The sequence below is a fragment of the Anolis carolinensis genome, chromosome 2 (genome assembly GCF_035594765.1).
Source record: "Anolis carolinensis isolate JA03-04 chromosome 2, rAnoCar3.1.pri, whole genome shotgun sequence".
NCBI lineage: Eukaryota > Metazoa > Chordata > Lepidosauria > Squamata > Dactyloidae > Anolis > Anolis carolinensis.
This window is the reverse complement of record NC_085842.1, coordinates 81,805,462-81,828,893: the sequence shown is the minus strand read 5'-3', so window position 1 is coordinate 81,828,893 and position 23,432 is coordinate 81,805,462. Positions and strand designations below refer to the sequence as shown.

The 23,432-nt window shown below is 38.4% G+C and overlaps 1 protein-coding gene across 11 annotated transcripts in view; it reads left to right on the top strand.

Moving 5' to 3' along the window:
* dock3 (dedicator of cytokinesis 3) overlaps positions 1 to 23,432 on the top strand; it is a 241,236-nt gene that overhangs the window by 12,118 nt on the left and 205,686 nt on the right. For all 11 annotated transcript variants that reach the window (XM_062970075.1, XM_062970074.1, XM_062970073.1 and 8 more), the window contains exon 2: positions 18,861 to 18,944. In XM_062970075.1, coding sequence (XP_062826145.1) covers positions 18,861 to 18,944 — 84 coding nt within the window. The remainder of the gene's footprint in view (positions 1 to 18,860; positions 18,945 to 23,432) is intronic.

The following is a 23,432-nucleotide window of genomic DNA, read 5'->3' as shown; positions in this document are numbered from 1 at the left end:
TGGTTCACTTGAAGATGAAAAACAATGTTAGCAATACAAGCTTTCACTCTCTCCCTCCCCAAACGTTTGGAGTCTCTGTGTAATATGATTGCCTCTTCTCAAGTATGTAAAATGTGTTTCTGTAGCTGTTTTAAATCTGAAACATCCCAGTGGTTGTCTTATTATCCACAGTTGTAAGTGGCTCAAGATTGGAAGGTTTTCAAAAAGAAACGTTGTAGAATAAGAAGGAAAAAAAGGAAAGTGGAAAGGTTAATCTACCAGTGCTTTCAATCCTGATTTGTTCTAACATGAGCTTTCATGGATATCAACCCAGTTTTTTCGGAAGTACTGATAATGCTGGAACTATCCAAACAAGTTCACTTTCTGTAACACCACAGTGGATTTCTTAGAACCACTGTTATATTGAAAATTCATTATTGCAGATTATACTTACATGCCTCAGGCTTCAACTCAGAATGTCCTACAAGTCTATGCTTATACCCAAGCTTTCAATTCAACTGCCTTCTTATCAGATCCGCAAGGTAGGGATTCAAACACATCGATTTGCAAGAGACATTTCTCGAAACAGTGAGGGCTACTCAAGGAGCCAAAGAACTGATTCAACAAGATCGATACCCAAAAACAATCACAGCAAACCAAAACTAGAACATAATAGAACACTACAAGTTGTCATCAACAGCTCCAGATGAGGCCACTCAAATATATAAACAACAAACTACAACCAGTTCTGCACAGTAAGACAACCTTTTCACAAGGCCTTTACTGGCTAACAGATAGCTGCCCGAGCTTAAACAACAGCTTCTTCAATTACAGAACATGTAATATATCCAGGTAACGCAGGGAAGAGACCCTACACAAAATTCAGATGCCATCTTCATCTTCCAATATGATATATGCTATTCTATGTCAGCAATGGAGCCCCGGTGGCAAAGTGCGTTAAAGCGCTGAGCTGCTGAACTTGCAGACCGAAAGGTCCCAGGTTCAAATCCTGGGAGTGGCTTGAGCGCCTGCTGTTAGCCCCAGCTCCTGCCAACCTAGCAGCTTGAAAACATGCAAATGTGAGTAGATCAATAGGTACCGCTCCGGCGGGAAGGTAACGGTGCTCCATGCAGTCATGCTGGCCACATGACCTTGGAGATGTCTACGGACAACGCCGGCTCTTCAGCTTAGAAATTGAGATGAGCACCAACCCCCAGAGTCAGACATGACTGGACTTATCCTCAGGGAAAACCTTTACCTTTACCTATGTTGGCAATAGAAAGCCAGCACGATCTGCTTACTGGGCTATGATTCTGGAGACCAGTGTATGGTTCTGGAGACCAGCATTTGAATCTGTGCTCAGCCATAAAAAACCTAATCTGCCAGATTGTTCTCTCTTTTTTCCCTTTAAAGGTTGAACTTTACCTTGTAATGTTTTGCCTAAACAGATCTGACAATCTTAACCTCATTTATGTATTTGTTTGGTTGACCAAAATAAAGGTGATGGTTGTTGCTAAGTGCCTTCAAGTCATTTCTAACTTATGTCAACCTATCACAGGGGTTCTTGCCAAACTTGGTTCAGAGAGGGTTTGTCTTTGCCTTCCCTTGAGATAGGGAAGACAGAGATAGTGTGATTTGCCCAAAATTGCCTAGTGAGTTTCCATGGCCAAATGCGAATTTAAACCCTGGTCTTTAGCACTAAAAATGACTACATTGAACAAAATAAAGATAAAGATAAAACCAGCCTCCACATTTGCTGGGATTAGGAGCAAAGGACCCCTGTGAAAGTGGGGACCTGAAATAAAATATCTCTGGGAATTTCTAAATCTTCTAGCACAATTCTATGGTTGATTTCCATTGGAAGTTGGCCACAGAATTGCATTGGCGGAAGTAGATATTCTCATGTTTCTCTAGAAACCTTTGGGTCCTTCAGCATTACTGGAGGAAGTTGAACATAGAATCATACTGAAGGATCTGTAGATTCCCAGAGAGAACATTTTAATAAAATCTATAAATAATGAAATCCACAATAATCAGAACTGCCAATGTGGAGGGACAGCTGTACTGCTATGCATTTTGGATTTTTTCTTAGAGATGAGCACAGTATTCTTTGTTTTATTGTTACAGAAATAGTATTAACACAGAAACAAATAATTTGTCAGAGGTATAGAAGAAGTTTTACTCATTTAAAGGCACATAAATTATTTGACCGGTATTTGATTCATAACTTATTTGGAGAAGAACTCATGACCATTAAGATCTCAATTCACTTGTGCATATTAAGAGCTTTCTTTCACACACTTTTGTGAGAGTTTATTGTATGGCCACTGCAGTTTGAAGCTTCTTTTGAATGGTCAGTGTAGATAGAGCTTTTGTCTTCCAGTTGCTTTTAATGATATATCAGACATGGCTTTTATTCAGTCAGCTGATAAACTACCGACCACACACCAACTTTGATTTGTTTACACTGTATTGTATTGTTTGTGTTGATCATGTGAGACACACCTGTTGTTACATCCCTTATGAATATTCTAACACATTCTATGTGTCTTTGAAAATGTTCAGAAGCTTCAGTTGGCTGAAAGAGCTGCAGCTAGACAGGAACAGGTTACAGGAAGCAGAGGACTCAATTGCTATAACAATTTGACTGACTGTTGATTAATTTCCAAGACAATTAAACATGTTGGGAATGGCCTATAAAGTTTTATATGGCTTGGGTCCAGTTTATCTGAAGAACCATCTCTCTCTATATAAAAATGTAATGTACATAATTAGGACCGAGTTAACAACAAAACCACTGAACCGAATGTCACCAAATTTGGCCACAATACACCAACACATCCAAGGTATGTCCTTCACTCAACCCCCCCCCCCCTCCAAAACCCAATTGGCCTATATCTATTTTTAACTTTCCCCCCTCCCTTTTTGGCCAGAATGGTATGCTCCTCTCTTTTCTCTACACTCTGTGCACTTTCCCTGAGGGGGGCGATTGTGTCTACAGCTGATGGGGGAGCCCGGCATGTGGAGAAAAGCAGGTAGAGAGAGAACCAGCTGCCAGGGCTGTTCTTCTTGGCAGGGCTTCCCTCCCTCCTCGCACACACTTCAATTAGAAATCGGGGGGAGGAGGGAGGATGAAGAAGAGCCATTCTACCTCTGGCTGCCAGTCAGAAGGGTAGGCCCCACCTCCTTTAAGCCCCACCACTTTGTCATAGCAACCTCCTCAGCCACAATGGCACCCGGGGAATAGGCAGGGTTCACTACCTATAACATACAGATTATCTGATTTGAACTGGATTATATGGCAGTGTAGACTCAAGGCCCTTCCACTCAGCTATATAACCCAGAATGCCAAGGCAGATAATCCACAGGATCTGCTTTGAACTGAGTCCACACTGCCATATAATCCAGTTCAGTGTGAATTTTATACAGCTGTGTAGAAGGGGCCTCATATAATCCAGTTCTAAACAGATAATATAAGATTATATATATAATATATAATAATTACTGTGGTATAATAATACAGAACAATATAATCTCTAAAATCAGGACAGTAAATAAAGAGCAACACTCTGAAAACAGGGAAATTCCAGAAAGGAAACAAGAGCTAGCTAACACCTCCCAACAAAGGATAGCCCCAGGGAGGAAGTGGCCAGGCTTTGAAGCTGCAAGGCAATTAAATGCTAATCAAGGTGACTAATTGCAGCATTCATATTTGCCTCCACCAGACGAGTTCTTTTTCCCATGCTGGATATTATTCAACAGCTATGTAAACCCCACTTGCCTGGCTGCTTTCTACCTAGGGGGATCCTCCGTTGGCCACCTTGAATAGCACTGAACAGCCTTGCAGCTTCAAAGCCAGGCTGCTTCCTAATCATAGGGATCCTAACCACCAGACCATGCCACAGCAACGCATGGCCGGGCACAGCTAGTATCCCTATATGAGCTTCTCTGAACTCTGAGATCTTCAAGGGGAGCCCTTATTTTGGTACCAGGAGCCCCCAGATGGCGTAGTGGACTAAGTGACTTGAAGGTTTGGTTGCTGACCTGAAAGCTGCCAGGTTCGAATCCCACCTGGGGAGAGTGCGGTTGAGCTCCCTCTATCAGCTCCAGCTCCATGCGGGGACATGAGAGAAGCCTCCCACAAGGATGGTAAAAACATCAAAAACATCCGGGCGTCCCCTGGGCAACGTCCTTGCAGACAGCCAATTCTCTCACTCCAGAAGCAACTCAAGTTGCTCCTGACACGAAGAAAAAAAAATGGGTACCATCACCTTCACAGGAAAGTCTGATGGAAACACAGGAGAGGGCCTTCTTGACAAATGTTTCCAGGCCTTGTACTCTCTCCCTCCCTAGGGATAACAGGATGGCTCCTTCCAGACTCTTCTGTTGACAAGTGAAAACCTTTCTATTTTGACAAGCTTGCAGGAACTGAAGAAAAAGCCTTTTAAGAAGGTGTTGTTTAATAGACTTATCTTTTGTCTTTTTATTGGGTTTGCGTTAAATTCTGTTTTAACAATAACCCTTATGCTTTTACCCATGTCTTTATATGTGGTTTTATCCATATTTGTTTACATTTGTGTAAGATATCTAGAGTACCAGAGTTGGAAAAGAAGCATGGTAAATGACAACACCACACTGAGGTGGCCATCATATGGCTTTCCAAATGTTATTGCATTGCCAGTCGTACTTCTAGCCTGCATAGTCCATGGCGAAGAATCCTCGGAGCATCTGGAGAGCCATATGACTTCCGACTTCATATTAAATTGTAATCTAGTTCACAAAATTAGAGCAAATTTTAGACAAGATGAAAAAAATATTTTTAAACTTACTGTAATTCAATAGGTAACACAGACAGATGTGTATAAATAACAACAACAACAACAACAACAACATATTTATAACTCGCTTCCATCTCCCCGAAGGGACTCAGAGCAGTTCATATGGGACCAAGCCCGATCAAAAGATAAACAGTATAACAGCATATATAATCAAAACAATAACAGTAAAATAACATTCATAAAATACATAGCGAGCATCAGGACTAAATGCTGGGGCTATTAAGAAATTACAGGGAAGGCAGGCGTGTGCATTACATTATCCAGGGTACAATATGCTTTCATTTTTGTAAACAGGGAACTGCTCTAGACACCTTGGTAGTAATGATATCTTCCACTGCAGTCACATCATCTGCCATTTGCTTAAGGTGAAGCTATTCTTTAATAGTACAAATTGGAAAATATATTTTAAATGGAAATTTTCAAAGTAACAGGGAGGAAATTAGAGGAAAAAAATTGTCTCTGGTTCATGCACCCTTGAAGGCTACCCATAGATATCCCACTTGTCTTTGGATTATAGGCTGAGAACACCTGACATATTGGGAAGTGTCCAAATCCTCATTTGTACTCTGAAATAGTACAGCACTGCGATAGATAGATCCTATAGGACAGAACTTTCTAAACTGTGTCGTGACATGTTAGTATGTTTGCTGAAGTGTGTAAGTGTATTGCATGAACATAACGAGAAACGTCTGCATAAAATATTCAATAAATCATGTATTTTTAAATATATATAAATGAAAGGATTTCATGAGGTATGTTGTGTCCCATACATTTCATTGAGTTCTGCCAAAAAAGTTATCTATCTTTGTTGTTGCCATGAAGGAAAAGCTACTACATTGTAGCATTTCTCTGGAGAGCTTTGCTTACAGGGTGGACTGCATTAAATCAGTGATTTTAAATACTCATTTGAATTGCTAAAATAAACCCTGATTTAAATTAATTTAAAAGCAAAACTTGATTTGTCACAGGTTGTATTTCTTGAACAGTGATGAATATCTTCTCGCTAAAACATGCTAATTTAAAACTTGATAAAACATTAAGGAGAGTGGCATTGTGTGATTTTTTTAGATAAACGTGATTTGTCATTATGCATTCTAAGAAATGGCACATAATGGTCCAAGCCTGTTATTTGTTCTGACTAGAAAAGTCCCATTAAGTCAGTTGGCTTTACCTGTTTTGTACTTCATCATTCGGCAACTGACTGAATGAGTCTACTCAGGTCTGGGATAAACAACAGGAGGCCAGCCAATATTTATTAACTGTTACAAGCTGCTGCAGATGCAACAGTAATATATTGTGGGTAATAAGATCTCTCCCTTTCTTTTGCAGGCAGACAAGTAGTCATATTTTATTAAAATAAGTCTTAAAACAACAATCATATGTAACCTGAATTACTATAGTCAGAAACTGAAACTGAAGAATTTTCCAGAAGCAAAATATGATAGGCTGAACAGAATTCTTTAAAAGTGTCTGCCTTTCTTCCAGCATGGAACCCAAGGTGACTTACAGCATCTTAGAAAAAAAAAATAAGGAAAAAATTAAACAAGCTATCCTGTTTTTTAAAATAATTAATTTTAAAATGATTTTAAACCTTTAAAAGATAGCAATGGGGACAGAAGAATAGTCTTCTCCATTAAATGGGATGAAAAACTGAAATGAATGCCTAGTCTTCATTTCCGAAGCCACTACTTCATTTTTGAGCTAATTTTAAGTGGAATTTTAGCTTGTTTTTGGCCCCATCTATACTGCCAGTTTGCATTATATCAGGCATGGCCAAACTAAAGCCTGGGGGCGAGATGCGCCCCCTTGGGGGCTTACCTCAGGCCCTCCTCATTTTCCCTATCCTCTTAGCACAAGGACACGGTGGCCCGCCGCATCCTTATGCCGAAAGGACAGGGGAGGAAGGCACGCAGCAGCTGAGAGCCCTCTCAAGTGAACCACAGCATGTCTCGTCCTCCTCCTGGCATAAGAACGGTGTGAGCAGCCCCATCCTTATGCCGAGAGGGCGGCCTGAGGAAGGCACGCAGCAGCTAAGAGCCCTCCAAAGCACTCTCGGCTGTCACCTGTCTTGCCCTCCTCTCGGCATAATGCCAAGAGGACAGCCTGAAGATCGGGAGAGGAGGATCAGGGCAGTCCCCACATGTCACATTTTCCTCCTGGCATAAGGATTGGGCAAGTAGCCCCATCCTAATGCCAGGAGGACACCCTGAAGATGACCCAGGCCCTTCCCCGACCCCTCCCGGCCCCACCCTCTCACATGCCCTCTCCCTCCCTGTCCGGCTGTCTCAGTCAGGCCCCAAGACAAAAAAGTTTGCCCATGCCTGCATTATATGGTCCATGTAGACTCCTATAATGCTGTCAAATGCAGTTAAACAGCATTATATAACTCTACATTGATCATATAATGCAGTTCCAAACTGCATTGTATAGCAGTGTAGATGGGGCCTTTGACAAAATTTGAGTGCGGTTATGTTTTTAATGTAATATTTATCTTTAAATGATATAAGAGGTTTTCAGTTTTTGTAAAACACATTGATTTTGAAATTTTCATCCATCTTGTTTTTGTGCCAAATGCAGAATGAGGTGTTTTCAGCTAAGCCTTTTAAGCTGATATTAGCCTATCTTTAATTCTGGCACTATGCCACATTCAGTAACACTATATTGATGCTGACAGCGTTTAAGACAATACCGCATAAGGGCCTTTTTCATAGGGTCTGCTGAAGATTTATCTTCACTAGCTTTTAAACATATTCTACAGTATTTTAAATGGATGTTTCCATAGAATTGTTTGTTCTAGTTCTTTTTCTTATCCTTTGTATAATATTTTGTTTTAGTACAGAGGTTCCAAACTATCTGAACTTCCAGGTGTTTTGGACTTCAGCTCTCACAATTCCTTACATCTGGTAAGCTGGCAGGCATTTTTGGGAGTTGAAATTAAAGACACCAGAAGGACCAAAGGTTGTGAACCACTGCATTTAGTGTAAACTGTTCAAACCTATACCACAAGCTCTCATGGGTCCCTTATTTGGAGAAAGGGATAAAAATAAACTACTAAATAGATAGCAGACTGTTATTATATTATTCAGTTGTTTCATGCATTTGTTTATGTTATTATTTTTTAGATTTCTTAAACTGATTTTATCATGAACTTCCCCAAGATCTTATGATGCGGGGAGTATTAATATTTTAATAGTTTAATAATGAATACGTAATAGCCTAGTTTCCAATCAGGGTATTACCTGACACTGTGTAGTATTTGTCTGTGTTGTTTATTATCCCTGGTTACAAGGGATTTGTAAATTCCTGTATACTATTTATTCAACAGCTGTGGGTCTATGGACCGTAATAAAATTTTACTTATATTACTTTTTTTATTGGGCCCCTTGGTGGCGCAGCGGGTTAAACCACTGAGCAATTGAACTTGCTGACCGAAAGGTTGGTGGTTCAAATCTGGGGAACGCGGTGATCTCCCACTGTTAGCCCCAGCTTCTGCCAACCTAGCAGTTCGAAAACATGCAAATGTGAGTAGATCAATAGGTATCGCTCCGGTGGGAAGATAATGGCTCTCCAAGCAGTCATGCCAGCCACAGGACCTTGGAAGTGTCTACAAACAATGCTGACTATTCAGCCTACAAATGGAGATGACCTCCAACCCCCAGAGTCGGACACAACTAGACTTAACATCAGGGGAAACCTTTAGCCTTTTAATATTACTTTTTATTTTCAGTTCCTTTGCTAATAGTCTCTAATCTTGCTTTTTTCAGTGTTATAGTTGTGTTCAGTAAACTTTTTATAGCAATCTAAAAAAAAGTTTATTGAATTTTAACAGCTGGAACACACCACCATTATTATATAGCTGAGAATACTGTATGGTGGTGTGCATCACTTTGCACTTCGTTTGGCTCTTTTAGTTTGGAGAAGTATTTTGAAGCTATTTGCATCATTTATTGAAAAGTTATGTTCCTATGTAGTTTAGTGTACTGCTGTACATAACTGAGAGAAATTGTCTGAAAATTGGGATTTGCTTATTGCTTGATTAGAGCTATGGGTGACATTACATTTAACAAAACAGGAGTGGACTCAAGTCTTACAAAAGGGATTAACGCTTTGAAATGGGGATAGGAGATGTAATGTATGAGCTGTATGCTTGGCAATACTTAACATTTTCCAGCTGGGCTTGTAAATAGTTAATCCAGTAAAGGAATGATGATAAATAAAGCTATTTGTATTTATCTGATTGACCTTAGATCTCGTATGATTGTAAGATATCCTCTGCAGCTATCTGCAAATTTGGTTAGCTACTTGGAAAGAGGCAGTCAATTGAAAAGATGCTAGAACTAATGTTCAGGCAATGTGCTTAGGATAGATGAGAATATTCCATCAGAGAATTGGTCCTTGTGTGAATGGTTCCAGATATGCATAACAAGGAACTAAGGAAAATGTAAGAACAATCCAGTCAGGACTAATAATAGTCAGTGATTATAGAAGTCTGGTCGATTGCTGGAGTGGTGCAAATGTACATGCAGTGGGAATAGAAGTGGACATCTTGTTACATCGGGGTGCCAAACTCATTTTCATTGAGGGCCACATCATTCCTTATGGCTAGCTTCTAAGGGCTATGGACAAAGAATCCATGGATACAGAGGGCCAACTAAATATTTTTAAAGAGTGGAGTCAGTGCTTTTAAACTTTTACCATTTGGGTTCCCAGATGTTACTGAACAATAAATCCCATCACTTTTGAACATCTGCCACATGGATTGTGGATAATGGGAATGCAACCCAACAGCATTTGTAGCTCTGAATTTGGAGAAAAGTTAAAGGACATTTTAAAGTTGGACACCATATCCACAATCTTTATATCTAAATTCAAACCCCACTATCCCAATTAAGTAGAACAAACTGAAGCCTTTCAGATGTTATTGTATCACACCTCCCATCAGCTCTAGTCATGATGCCTAACAATGTTGAATACAGGAGTTGTAGTCCAATGTCTGGAGGGCCACATAAAATGGCATCGTGGGCCAGATTCAGCTCGTAGGCTTTTGTGTTAGAAGGCAGACCTGTGTAGAGATCTTTAAAAGAAGAGAGAGGACCTTCTGGCCCACAGACCATATTGTGCCACAGGGGTTCTGAATTGGGACCATGAGGGACTGGGCAGATGCCTTTTCCAGTCCATGAACTTCTATCCCTTCTCCTGGTGCCATTTTCTCATGTGCATCCCATCTTCCAATTGGAAAAGTAAGATGCAGGTGGAATTCCACTATTATTCTTGATATGAGATTGGCATGAACAGGAAAATTTGCTAACCTGTATGTATTTTCCATTGCATATGCAAGTAGATTGGAGTATTCCTCACCTTCTCTGTTGTTGTTCCCTATGGGACAATCCTGTCGCTGTTTGAGATCTTTTACTGGACAGGTTATATCTCTATCCTGCTCACATTCTTTATTTCTCTCAGAGCTGTCTCATGCTATTTAGTAAGTGAGCATAAGAAGAGAGCCTTTTAGATGAAATTCATGTGGCTGTATTTTGCCAGGAACTAGAAAAACTCTCTAGGTGGTTTTGCACTGTGTCTCGACATAGCTTTGTTTTGCATGTGGAATATCTTTTCTTCTTCTTATTCTGAATAGTCTGTTCTGTTTGTGTACCATTCTATTTTGTTGCTACTTGCTGAAATTGTACTTGCGTTCTTATTGTTTATATGATCACCATTTTGCTTTACAAAGCTCTGGCAACATTTACTAGAAAGGCAAAACATATCTGTTGTAAAACTACTAGCACTAGTTCTACTTCTGAATTGCTTTAGTGAGTAAAGTGCTACACTTTAAAAAAAGTATTTCAAGGAAGTGTTTTCAATGAAAAAGGTACTTACGCAATTTATGTCTATACAGTTTGATTTTTGTAAGAGGTTGAAGTATAATGATGTGTGTTGGTACATTTTTGATCTGCATCAACAATGAATTCTCTTGGCAAACATTACTCACAAACAGCAATCATAGCCACTAAATAACTTCAGCTGGCAGCAGAATTTATAGCCTTAGTGCTTTGGGTTTGTGCAGTGATTGAGAAGAATATCTGAGTACTCCAGAAGCTATATAATAGGGGATGCTCCTTGAGTATTCTTAGAATAGTCACTTGGTAAGCTCTGTGTGCCAAATGCATTTATTCTCTCAGGGCCCATCCAGACAGTACCTTTATCCCAGGAGCTCCCACAGCAATCAGGAGGGTGGCTAGACGGCATTCCTTGTAAACCCGGAAGCAATCGCTACAAAAGGCAAAAACCACGAAATTTCCAGGTGCGGGAATCTCACAGTTTTTGGTTGAATATCCGGATCTTCGCATGTCTGTATGTCCCTGCAATTGGAAATCACGAATTTTTTTATCTGGCTTTCTTCCTGGGTTTTAGTTGTTTGTTCCTGATTGATCAGTTCCTAAAATGAATGTGGCACTTGAGTAGAAGGCAAAAACTTTGCCCTTGGAAAAGGAACTCCGTCCTTCACTTGTTTAATGAAGTTTGTGGCAGAAAAATGAAGTTCCTAGGATGCAATAAGTACTTTCATATAGTACACAATGAAACAGGAACAAACACTTTCAAACCAGGAACAGAATATCATCATTACTGTAATTAGTCAGACCTTGTTATATGGCAGGCAGGTTCCATGGTGTACTTGTGCCAGGGAACAACAGGATAACATTGCCGGGTTATACATGATAGTTCCTCATTGGGTGTATGCTGACAACATGGGTACAGTTTAGTAAATGGCAAAAACTTACTACTGGCTGTTGGGACATGGATGTGCTGGAGAGGAATGTAAATACTGGGAGTCAAGGTCATACAGGTGGCTAATAGAAACAGCCATGTATAACCCAGGAACAGCACCCCATTGTTCCATCCCACAAGTACACAATCAAAGCTGTCTGGACAGATGGCCAGGCAGCCAGGTTCCAATAATGACAAAGTTCTGTTCCTGGCTTGAAAGTGTGTGCTCCTATTTCATTGTGCAGTGCTGACTTGGGCAGAAGTGGTCCTACCCATTAGGTTCATTTGTGTGGCAGATACTTCATGAAACGTCTGGAGGGCACAGTTTTTCTGGCCAGGACGAAGAATGGAACTTTTGCAGAGATCCACATATCAGTATATCCGCATAGCCGTATATCCACATCCCGAGCTTTTTTTAAAAAAGCTGCCGAAGTTTCCGGCAGAAGTCCTGTGGCAGCCATCTTGGGAGCCTCTAAATCTCGAAACAAAGCAACAAGTCTGCACAACAGAGGCAGAAATCCCAGGACTAATAGGTCTGTATGTGGACCTCTTCTGAAGTGCTGGAATTTTTTGCCTCAGTTTAAAACTGGTGATTTAGTGCTGTCTGGAAGTGCTCTCAGTACTTTTCTTGACATGTTCATTGCAATCTTTTCTAAACACCATGCTTCTACTAAATTGCACTGACTCATGAGTAGTTGGGTGCTTTCTTGTATGAATGGATTGTAAAATTATTCTGCTGATATAAATCATTACATATAATATTTCATGTGAAATACTGTTTAAATGATTTCTATTTGAGATGTATATCAAATGATAAATTAGAGGAATTTCACTTTAAAGTGAACCTTGAAGGAATTTCAGGAACAGACTGCAAAATGTGTCATTTGTAAGAATATTGGTGTAATACTACTGGGGTTATGATCTATGTAGATTAGGAACCGTAAGAATTGGAAGAGACCACAAGAACAATCCAGTCAGTCCCTGCTATGAAGGAATATGCAATCAAAGCAACCCAGCCTCTAGTTAAGAAACTTTCGAAGGAAGGAACTCTATCACACTCCAAGGCAGTACATTCAACTGTCAAATAGCATTTACCATCAGGATGTTCTTCCTAATATTTATTTGGAATCTCTTTTTATTTAATTTGAATCCATTGCTCTGTATCCTAAGGTGCAGCTACCCTATAAATATAAATGCAGTTTGACACCACTATAATAGTCTTGACTCAGTGCTATGAAATCATGGGAGCTGTAGTTTTGGGAGGCAACAGCACACTATTTATCAAAGAAGCTTAAATATCTGGTGAAACTACAACTCCCACGATTCCATTGCATTTAGCCATAATAGGTAAAGTGGTGTCAAGCTGCATTAATTCTACGGTGTAGATGTATTCATAGCTTCTAGAGTAACAGAAAACAAGCTTGTTCCTTCTTTTATATGACATCCTTTCAAATATTTAAACATGGCTATTATGTCACCTCTTGGCATTTTTGTCCTGTTACATCTGGAGAACAATTAAGCACTGGATACGCAAAATTTTCCAGATTGTATTCAAGTGGAAGAGTTTTACTGTTGTTGGAGGTCCTTGGTTCCCTCTCCATTGCAAGTAATTTTTTGTATTTTGAAATCCAGGAAAAGATATTCAGGGACAGGTGTTGAAGCAAAACACAAGCTCCAAAATTGACAAACAGCGATAACTTTTTGGACTAATTTCAAAGCATATAATATAAAATGAAAACAATTAACATGCCTTCAAAAGCAATTAACGTGTATCACTGCTTGTGGGTTTTGTATTTTGTTTCATTTTGCTGCATGGCCAACATAGCTGTGCATTAACAAGAAGAAAGACAGCAGTATTCAGTAAAATCAAATTAGGTTCATTAAATATAAAACACTTGACTAAAACAGAAATTTTATACAACCTCAGGTATATAGCTATATAAAAAGGAATACAAATAAAACAATTAATTGTAATCAGTCATAAAGAAATATATTTTAAAACATTTTGTTAGACATATACATTTAATTATTAAATATGAAAGCAAATTTATATGTTAATGGGATCGTTTATTTGTACATAAGGAATTAAATCTAAATATTTGATACTTTGGGATGTAGAGCATCTACAACTTTTTTCATACCATGCTGGTATGCTTGGTTTGCAGCCTCAAATGGCAGGATATATTCTGTTGGTTCTCCTTTTTTTCTCCTGAAGTGGGGAACCACAATGGGGTGTTTTGGAGGCCCATACCTCCAACTTTAAGAGGTTGAAGAATGGTCCATGTGCCTGAAATGGACCCATACTCACCTCCCTCTTTTTCCCATCATGGTCTGTCCACATTCATGGATGCAATCTATACTCTTTCCACTTCCCCAAAACAAATAAGTTGTATTAACCCAGCCCTCTCCTCAGAGGTTACAGGCAAATTCTTCTTGAACTTTTAATGGCAGATAACTGACTTTTGATTCCAACTAAATATGGTTTATGAACCCAACTTAGATTTTTAGAATCAAAATTTGAAGAGAAGTATTTCTGAAAGTGAAAAGACAGCCATTAATCAAAATTAACATTTGCAAGGCTGATTCTCCTTTTTTATGAAGTACAGCTCCAGTATTTGTGGCATGTAATTGCTAACAAGTTCATGAAAATGTCTAAAACAATCACTAGGTGGTAAGCTATACAAATTTTTCATGACCCTCAGATTCAGTTGGGGCAGTGGTTCTCAACCTGGGGTCCCCAGATATTTTTGGCCTTCAACTCCCAGAAGTCCTACAACTGGTAAACTGGCTGGGATTTCTGGGAGTTGTAGGCCAAAAACATCTGGGGACACCAGGTTGAGAACCACTGAGTTAGGGGATAAATGAGTTGCACTCCATGGGTTAAGAAGCTTTGGACTGGGTTCTGACCCTTAACTTAATGGTGGTAGTCACCCCAAAACTGGCAACAGTAAAAGGGTTTCTGAATGCCACACATGTACAGTGCTCTCTTAGCAACAACCTATAGTGTTTACAGTAGACTCTGCAGAAAATGCTTCAGCTCTACTCCACAAAAGAAAAATCGGCCTGCTTAACAATCCCTGCATATGCTGATTAATTATCAGTAAATGTTTGATTTGTATTCCTTTTTTATATACCTGTATACCTGGGGTCACATATAAATTTCTCAGGCAGATACCAAAGTATGCCCAGAAACACATCTACTTTGTTCACTAAGATATACCTGTATCTGCAAAAAAATGAGCACGGATATCACTATATTTCTAAGTAGTAGAAGCCATTTTGTACAAAGTTAGATTCTTGGTTGACCATGATATTACATTCTGCAAGGTTTAGCCAGAAGATTGACTTTTTGTCTAAGGGGAGAGTGTTGCAGTGTTTGAGACCATATGTGCCCAAGCTGTTAGTATATGCTCATGAATGTCTGTGTGACACTGTTAGTGTTAGGCATGAACTGTGTGGCCTTGGTCAGCAGACAGCTTACTTGAATGCAAAAGGAATGTCTCCCTTTGTAGAAAACAGTGCTTGTATCCTTTGATGTAACATAATGTTATAGCAACACAATTTCGTATGAAGCACATTGAGTTGATGGGTAGGAGACATAATTACAGCAATGAATTTTTAGCAAGATTGATTATTTTCTATATTCAACTGAATAGACTCTCTTGAGATTCACTTACAATGGAGTGTCATGCTGGTAAATGCCTGGAGTCCTGTGATAAGGAACCTTTAAGGTTTCTGTGCAGTGAAGTGTTAGCAACATGAACATTCTTATGGTTGTGTGGCTTCAAATTGTTTCTGACTCATGGCAATTCTTTTACAGGGTTTTCTTAGGAGAGATTTTTTTCAGAAGGGGTTTGCCCTTGCATTGCTCTGTTCTTGAGAAAGTGTGACTTGTCTAAAGTCACCCAGTTTGTTTCCAAGCCTGAGTGGAGGATCTCTAGAGCCCTAGGACTTTATCACACAAGACTGGTAAATTGCAATTACAGATGGATAATAGCATGTTTGGCTGGAACTTATCAGATGACATTGTGTCTCTCCTGTTGCAGCTTTGCATTACACTAATTAGTGGAGTGCCTCTTTTTATTGACAGGGGAAACCTGTCAATGGCTCCCAGGTTTTCTGCTGTTCCAGTACTGCCTCTAATGTAATGTCCCTGGCAAAGAGTGCTGGTGCCTCATCAAACTGCAGCTTTATGATTCTATAGCATTGAGCCATGGCAGTTAAAGGGGTGTCAATCTGCATTCAATCTTCATTGTAGATGCACCCTAGGTGAGATAGAGAAGCAAGAACCAAATCTTACAGTATGTGCAGCTAGTTGATCTTTAGATGTATATGCAGACATACTATATAGTCTTTCTAATTAAGTTCTAGTTTTGAATTCATTTTTGTGCAGGGAGCATCCTTACTATGTGTGTGGGGGGGGTTATTTCGTTACAAGAATTTTTTTTTTTTAGATGTGATATATCTACTTGAGTATTTAAAATAATTGAGTGGTGGGATTTTAAATTCAGTATGATTCTCGGAGAAAAGAAGTCAAGGAAAATTTGATCTATAGTAAGAGTTTTGTATCATGGATTTGTGCAATAAAAATGAAACATTTGTAGAATTTCTCTTAAAAGGGAAGTTAGTGAATGTAATAAAATTGTGATGTTTAGTAGTGATGTGCATGATTGTATTGGAGCACATGCAATCATGCATGGTTTGATCTTTTGGATGGTTGCATCTGTTAAAGGATTCTAATGCAGCTGATTGGAGTCTTTGCCTTGGAGCACAGGACTATTTTTTATGGTTGAATAAAGCTATCATTATTTTCCTTGCTGTGGGCTTTAGGTATCTTATAAATGGTTCCTCATAGGAAGATATTATATGAATAGAAGATATGATGAGATCATTTTAATATGTAACTATTACACTGGAAAACAGGTATTTTGTTTCCTTTACAATTTTATGTGTACCAAATAGATTTATTGATGCTGATAACCTAAATAACTTCAAAATTATCACATCACATAGGGTTTTTGAGAAACTGCCATTTTTGTTTTACAGTTATTGTGAAATTTTGAAACATTTCCTTGTTCGACAGTAACTTGCATGATTTTTTAGATTGCTCATATTTTTGACAGCCATAACCAACATTATGTAACATGTAACAGAGACTCAGTCTGTTAAAATATCACAAAAATACATTTCTGATCATGTAGAAACTTGCTCGGGCATGCCAGAGGCATAGACACTAGAGGATGAGAAGGTAGGCGATAATGGCAATCAGATGCAGATGGAAGCTGATGCTGATGCTGATCCTGACTTTGTGCCATCAACATCTAGTCATCCTCATTTAATATCTCAGACAGAGCTGTATGATCAGGTCAGAGATTTGGGTTTATCGAAGAGTCAGGCAGAGCTGCTTGGATCAAGGTTGCAAGGAGGGAATCTTTTTTCATCTGGTACAAAAAAATCTCAAAATTTCTCCATTGTGATGAAGGTTTGACAAAATATTTTAGCCAAGCTGGCAGTCTGACCTTTTGCTGTGACCCAGTAAGCATCTGCCTTGTTACCACTGGCATCAGTTTATATAGTATTTCATAAAATTATGATGGAGGGCAGCAGCTACTGTATCCAGATTCCTTTGAATGATTGATCTGATTAATGTAGCCCTGTTGCATTTCTTCTGGCCTACATATTTAGCCAGGAAAACATCCAGCAAGCATTCATACTGGTGATAGTGGGTTTGCTTTCTATCTTACCTTCAGTAGCCAACAGTATTTCATGTTAGCACTTGATCTTTGGTTTGCCAGTTCTTACCTTCACTGGAACAATCTGTCCCTAGGATAAAGTGTACCCTAAAGGCATACTTAGCAGTGCTTTGACAAACATAAAACCTTTGGATGCATGTTTGTTTTGAAGGGGTATTTCCATTTCCACCAAATAGTGGCCCGGCTTCATCATGGAATCTCATTGATTCTGTCCTAACTTTTGGGTCACTCTTTTGAACCATTAGCAACATATGGCTTGGACATTTTATTGTGAAAAAGGGCTTTAATTTTGACATTCAAATTGTCATGTGGATCAAGTGAAAATGCTGTATGAAGGGAGCATGTGGATCAAATGAAAATGCAGTGCTCAGAGTAGATCTTATTTGTAACAGTGTTTCCATAAGCTGCCATTTATGTCTTCACATAGCCTGCCCATCTCCCTCTGCCTTATCTTAACCAAATTTTCTCCTCCAGTGAGTTGGATCTGAAGGAAAAGAAGGAAAACTTAACATAGATGCTAAAATTATCATTAAAACACAACTCTTGGAAGTTTCTAATGATCTCTGTGTAGGATCAGGGTGATCTATACATGTGACTCCACAGATGACCACTCAAACAGCCACAGTTGCTGATATACAACCTTTTATCTGCACTAACAGGAATCTAAAAGTAAAAAAGCGAGGGCAAGAAAATGACCCTTTTCTGAGCCAAAGTTTGGGATATTGCCTGTACAGGATATAAGCATCCATTAATTAGAGTTTTCTAGTAGTCTTTGTATAGAATAATGTGAAACAAGAGACCAGTTATCAACTTTTCTATTTTAATATAGTTTAATAAAAAGCATTAAGAATGAAAACACAATGAGCAAAAATTCTGTTAATCTAATTGCACTGGATTTCTCTGTTGTATAACTGGTAGTATAGAGGAAAGCATCGCATCTCTTGCTCATCCAGTTCTATCATGAGTAATTCCACTGGATTTGCCTGTACGGTAACTCTGTGAATGCATATTAGCTAAAACAATAGATCTTGTGTTAGTGGAACTACATTGTTGGATATAGGCCACAGTTTGAAACGTGCAAGTCTGGATTTATAAGGACACTATCAGAATCATGTATTTAAAGCAAATAACCTATGGCATGTACTAGATTTTATCTGAAGAATCATTATTTATTCAGTTATCTAATGCATTTTATTGACAAATTTTAAAGGCCTGATTCTCAGGTTTTCTATCTGCTTAATTTGGTTAGAGGGATCATGTGGTTTCTTACATGAATGGAAGATAGTTGAATTCCTCACAATATCTTTGAATGGTTTTTGGTCTTAAATTAGTAATCAAGCTGTTGCTACTGTTGCTGTTGCTTCTCCTTCGTGCAGAGATTAGAACAAAGGTAGAATGCTACATGCAACTAATTTTTTGATGTAAAAGAATATTAAATTGGAGAACATACACTCTTTTTATACAATTGTTATGAGAATAATATACCTTTAAACAATTCAACTTCTAATATTATATTATTCGTTTCTAGTTATATGCAGCTTCCGAGGTCCTGTGCAACAAGGCTTGGTTCTAGAACTAGGAGAAACTGTCCAGATCCTGGAAAAATGTGAAGGTAAGTATGATGTTTGGGAGATGTGTCTTTTTGTTTTAGTACAGTACAGTGCTTTTAAAAAACATTGAACTCCCCACTGCACTCCTTCCCCATTCACCTAACATAGTGCTAACCACGGTGAACATGTCAGGATTTGATATAAAAATGTGTATGCATGTATGCAGGTTTAATAATAAAAAATGTGTCCTTTTGTGCATCTATCCCCTTATAGCTCCAAGATCATAAAATGTAGAAACTTGCCAGGTAAGGATAGGATACTAATGAGATCATAGAGGTGTATTAATTAATTTAGTTGCAACCTGCACTATCATTTTCCCATACTAAGCAGAAAACTTCACTGATTATTTCTAACCAGAAGAAATGGGTATTCATTTCTTCAGAGGGTAGTTCCTTATAGGACTTCCCCTCATATGGAAGGAGATCATTGTAACTTGTTAGAGTGAAAAGAGTAAAAAAACGTAAAGATTAAATAGGCACGGGGCCTGTCTTATTTATTTTCCCATCTTTCCTCATATGCAGAACTCAACAGTGGAATTGTTCTGGAATTGGCTGCAGTTCCAGATCTCCCTGAGAGTTAGTTTGGTACTACATATTAACATATGTTACACTTATAGCATACTCTTTATAGGTGTAATAGATTCAACAAATACCATTTCAGGTGATAGGGTCCAGCATTTCCTCACAGTCAATTGTGAATTTGGGCCGTTAAGCTCATTTTACTAATTTACCTGTTCATTGTGATGCCATTGGAATGTGGACTCCCAAGGGCTAGGTAGTGCAGAAGTAAATAAGGAAGATGAAATTATGCAGGTGTGCCCAATGTCTTCCATTCCCTATAACTATGAGAACAGTATAAGCAGATCATTGGTCTTCTTCTTCTTAATTGCTGTCAAATCATGTTTAACTTATGACAACCTTATGAATGAGACACCTCTAAGAAATTCTATCACTAATGGCCTTGCAGATTCAGAAGTGTGTTGTTGCAGATTCAGAAGTGAGTCTTACTTGATTGAATTTACCCATCTGGAATGTGATCTTCCTCTTTTCTACTGCCTTCTACATTGTTAAGCATCATTATCATTTCTATTGAGTTATGTCTTCTCATGATATGGCCAAACTATGACAGTCTCAGTTTAATCAACTTGGCTTCTATGGAGAATTTAGGTTGGAATCACAAAATCATGGATTTGGCAAGACCGCATGGGCTATCTAGTCCAACTCCTTGCCATGCAGGAAAAGCACAATGTCTCCCTGACAGATGGCCATCCATCCTTTATTTAAAAGCCTCCAAAGAAAGAGCTGTAGCACCCATTTGTTTTTCTAGTAGTCCACACTATCCATAGAACTCTTCTCCAGGATCACTTTTCAAATAAGTTGATTTTCTTCCTATCGGTTTTCTTCACAACCATACATAGAAATTGGAAATGCGATGGCATGGACAATCCTAACTTTAATATTCAATGCTATATCTTGACACTTCAAGATCTTGTCTCATTTCTTCCTTGCTTCCCTTCCAATTACTAGTTATCTACTGATTTCTTGATTGCAGCCTCCATTCTGTTTAATGACTAAGCCAAGGTATGGGAAATCTTAAATTATTTTAACACCATCATTGTCTACACTAGTTATGTAAATCATCAGTTCAATTATAAACCTGTATTTGCATTTTCTTTACCTTTTTCAGTAATTGTTCTATGACTATTTTTTGCTAGTAATATGGTGTTATTTTAGATTGTTGATATTCCTTCCTTCAATTTTGATGCCTTTTCCTACCCAGTTTTATCCTTCCTTTGCAAATGATACATTCAATGCAGCCTAGCCTGTCCTCTTTGCCAATTGGAAATTGCTCTATTTCTCCATGTTTTTGTCCTAATGGTATTCTCCATTCCAGGATGCAGACTATACATTAGAATAATTAAATGTTGTGGTACACCAATTTTTTAAAGATGAATCCATAGATATTTCATGATAATGATTGCAGTATTATCCTTAGTTCCTCTTCCTTTCCTGGATAGGTAACATTTCTTACTCCATAATACAAGTCTTTGTTGTAGAATTTTTCTTGCTTGACAAATCAATGCAGTGGTCCTGTGTTTACTGGAATCCCTAATGTTCTCTTTTGGGGGGACTGGAATATATGTTAAGCATTTCCAATCTGTGGACCATTGCTTTGTTTTGTTTTGTTTTCTATATTCGTTGACATATTTTAGTTAGAACTGGAATAGATTCTGTTTCTGTAGACTTAAGCAGCTCCATTGGTATGCCATCTGTTCCTATTGATTTATTTCTCCCAAGTGCTCTGAGTGTGGTTTCCACTTTACTTCCTAAAATTGTGAGTTTGTCTTCGAGTGCTTCTTTCTTGAATTAATCTGTTATATTTTCATCCAGTTTATATAGTTCATCAATGTATTGTTTCTGTCATTTTTAAAATTTCTATTTGGTCATGTCATGTTTTTCCTGCAAGCAAGTTAATGTCAGAAAATTTACTTCTGGAGTCTGTTCCTAGTCTTCATACTTTTTCCTAGTTTCAAACTGCCAAGCTAATAATGTAAATTTTAAACAAGGTTACTAATACAAATTGACTATTTCTCTGCATTTGATAGCTTTTAACACCTGGCAATGATTCTAACAAAGACTCCCAAACCCATCTGCCTGGTGACTGAAACCCAACTGGTTACAAGATATGGGAAGGAAAAAAAAACACTGAGAAGCAAGATCAAATAGAAGTTGAAGAGGAGGGAGAGAAAAGTTTAAGTGGGAGTGAAAAGTTGGACGTGGATGGTTGGATGATTTCTAACAGTTGTAAGCTGTGGGTTTCTGCTAGTATACAAAGAAAGCCCGATACAGTATACAATTATACATTAGAGTACAGAACTAATAATTCTGAGCATACTGGAACTGGGAGTTAGTTCTATTGAATTTAGTGGAAATTGCTACTGATTAAACAAGCATAAAATAGACCTGTAAATACTATTTTACCAGAGACAGTCAACCTCCCACACAATTGATTGATTCAGTTTGCAAAGGAATGAAGGGGAGTAAAAGCTGGTCTCTGTTTTTTAAGGATTACTTTGTCCCATTCCTGCATTCACTTGGTAGCACAGCTGTCTGACTCTGATAATAAGTTTTTTTTCTGTTCCACTCTAACCAAGAGAATTGTAGACCTCTGCAGTTCCCTGAGATCCTATTGTGATTCCTCCTCCCTCATATTGGAATTCTTACTGAGTCTACTTTACTTGATGGAGTGACAAAAGTTATGAGTTGGGCTACAGTTAAATTTATGGATCCAAAGACTGCTGTACAACTCCCTTCATTTCAGTTGTTTTCAATTCAGTTCTTTAATATAGTCAAGTAAAGAAAAAGAGAGCCACAAAGCATGAAAAGCTGACTGTGCTATTTGACTTGGAGTATAGCAAGAGAGCCATGCAGTTTAGTCTCACTGCCATTTTAGACTTACTGTCAAATAGTCAGGAGAATCGTCTTTTCCTTTAGCTCTAGTCATTTGCATTCCCCTGAACTCCCTCTCTGCTGCTTAAACAGGAGGCAGCAAATGCCAACTTCTGTAGCTCCTTTTCTTTCAGCAGGCAGAAACTAAATGTGTGGTGCCCTGCTAGAGATACTTAGATCTCCTGCAGCTGTGATACACCCAACAGTTTGAATCTATGTTTTAATGAATCATTTGAATGATTATTGAAATGCTTTGTAAAACCTAATCTGACCCAGTTTCTGTAAGAATGACTAGAGCATTATTGGTAGTAATCTAGTCAGAAAGGGGTCACTCAGAAAGGGGGTCAGGATGTTTGTTCGCCATCTGTCTAGAAATATTTGAACTCTAACCTCATTATCTTGTAGCAACGACGTTGGTAAGCATATTTTAATCTGTCTGATCAAAATATGCTATTTATATCAATAACAAATGTCCATACATTCTCAAAAATATCATACTCTAATGATAAATATGTGGCTTTTGTTGTATTGTATGGGAAACATTTCATGATTGTTTTAAGATGGTAACCTTATACATTCATAACACACTAAGATATGTGTGGACAAACATGCAAAAATGCACTATGTGTTCTTTCTGTATTCTTGCTTCCATCTCACTGGGAAGGCTGAATCAGTTGGTATGGTTGTTAAGCTGTTCCCATTACTACCTCCTTTATCAGATCCCATCATTCAAGAAGTAGTGTTATGGTCCTATTACAATCTGACAGTTCCTGCCATAACTACCCTCTCAGCCTCAATGCTTTAGGATAATATATCATTGATATAGCAACTGAGCTTTTTCTTCTTTTATGTACTTTTTCAGTCACATAACTTTTATTTTCAGCATGTTATTTTGTAGTTGGACAAACTATCATTCATTTCATTTCATCTGACTGAAGGCTATAAGTCTCGCTATTGGACCAAGGCGCTATGCAAACATTATGATTGCCTGAGTGTGTGTATAGGGAAAACTTGTGAAACAGGTGAATTGCTGCAGAAAAG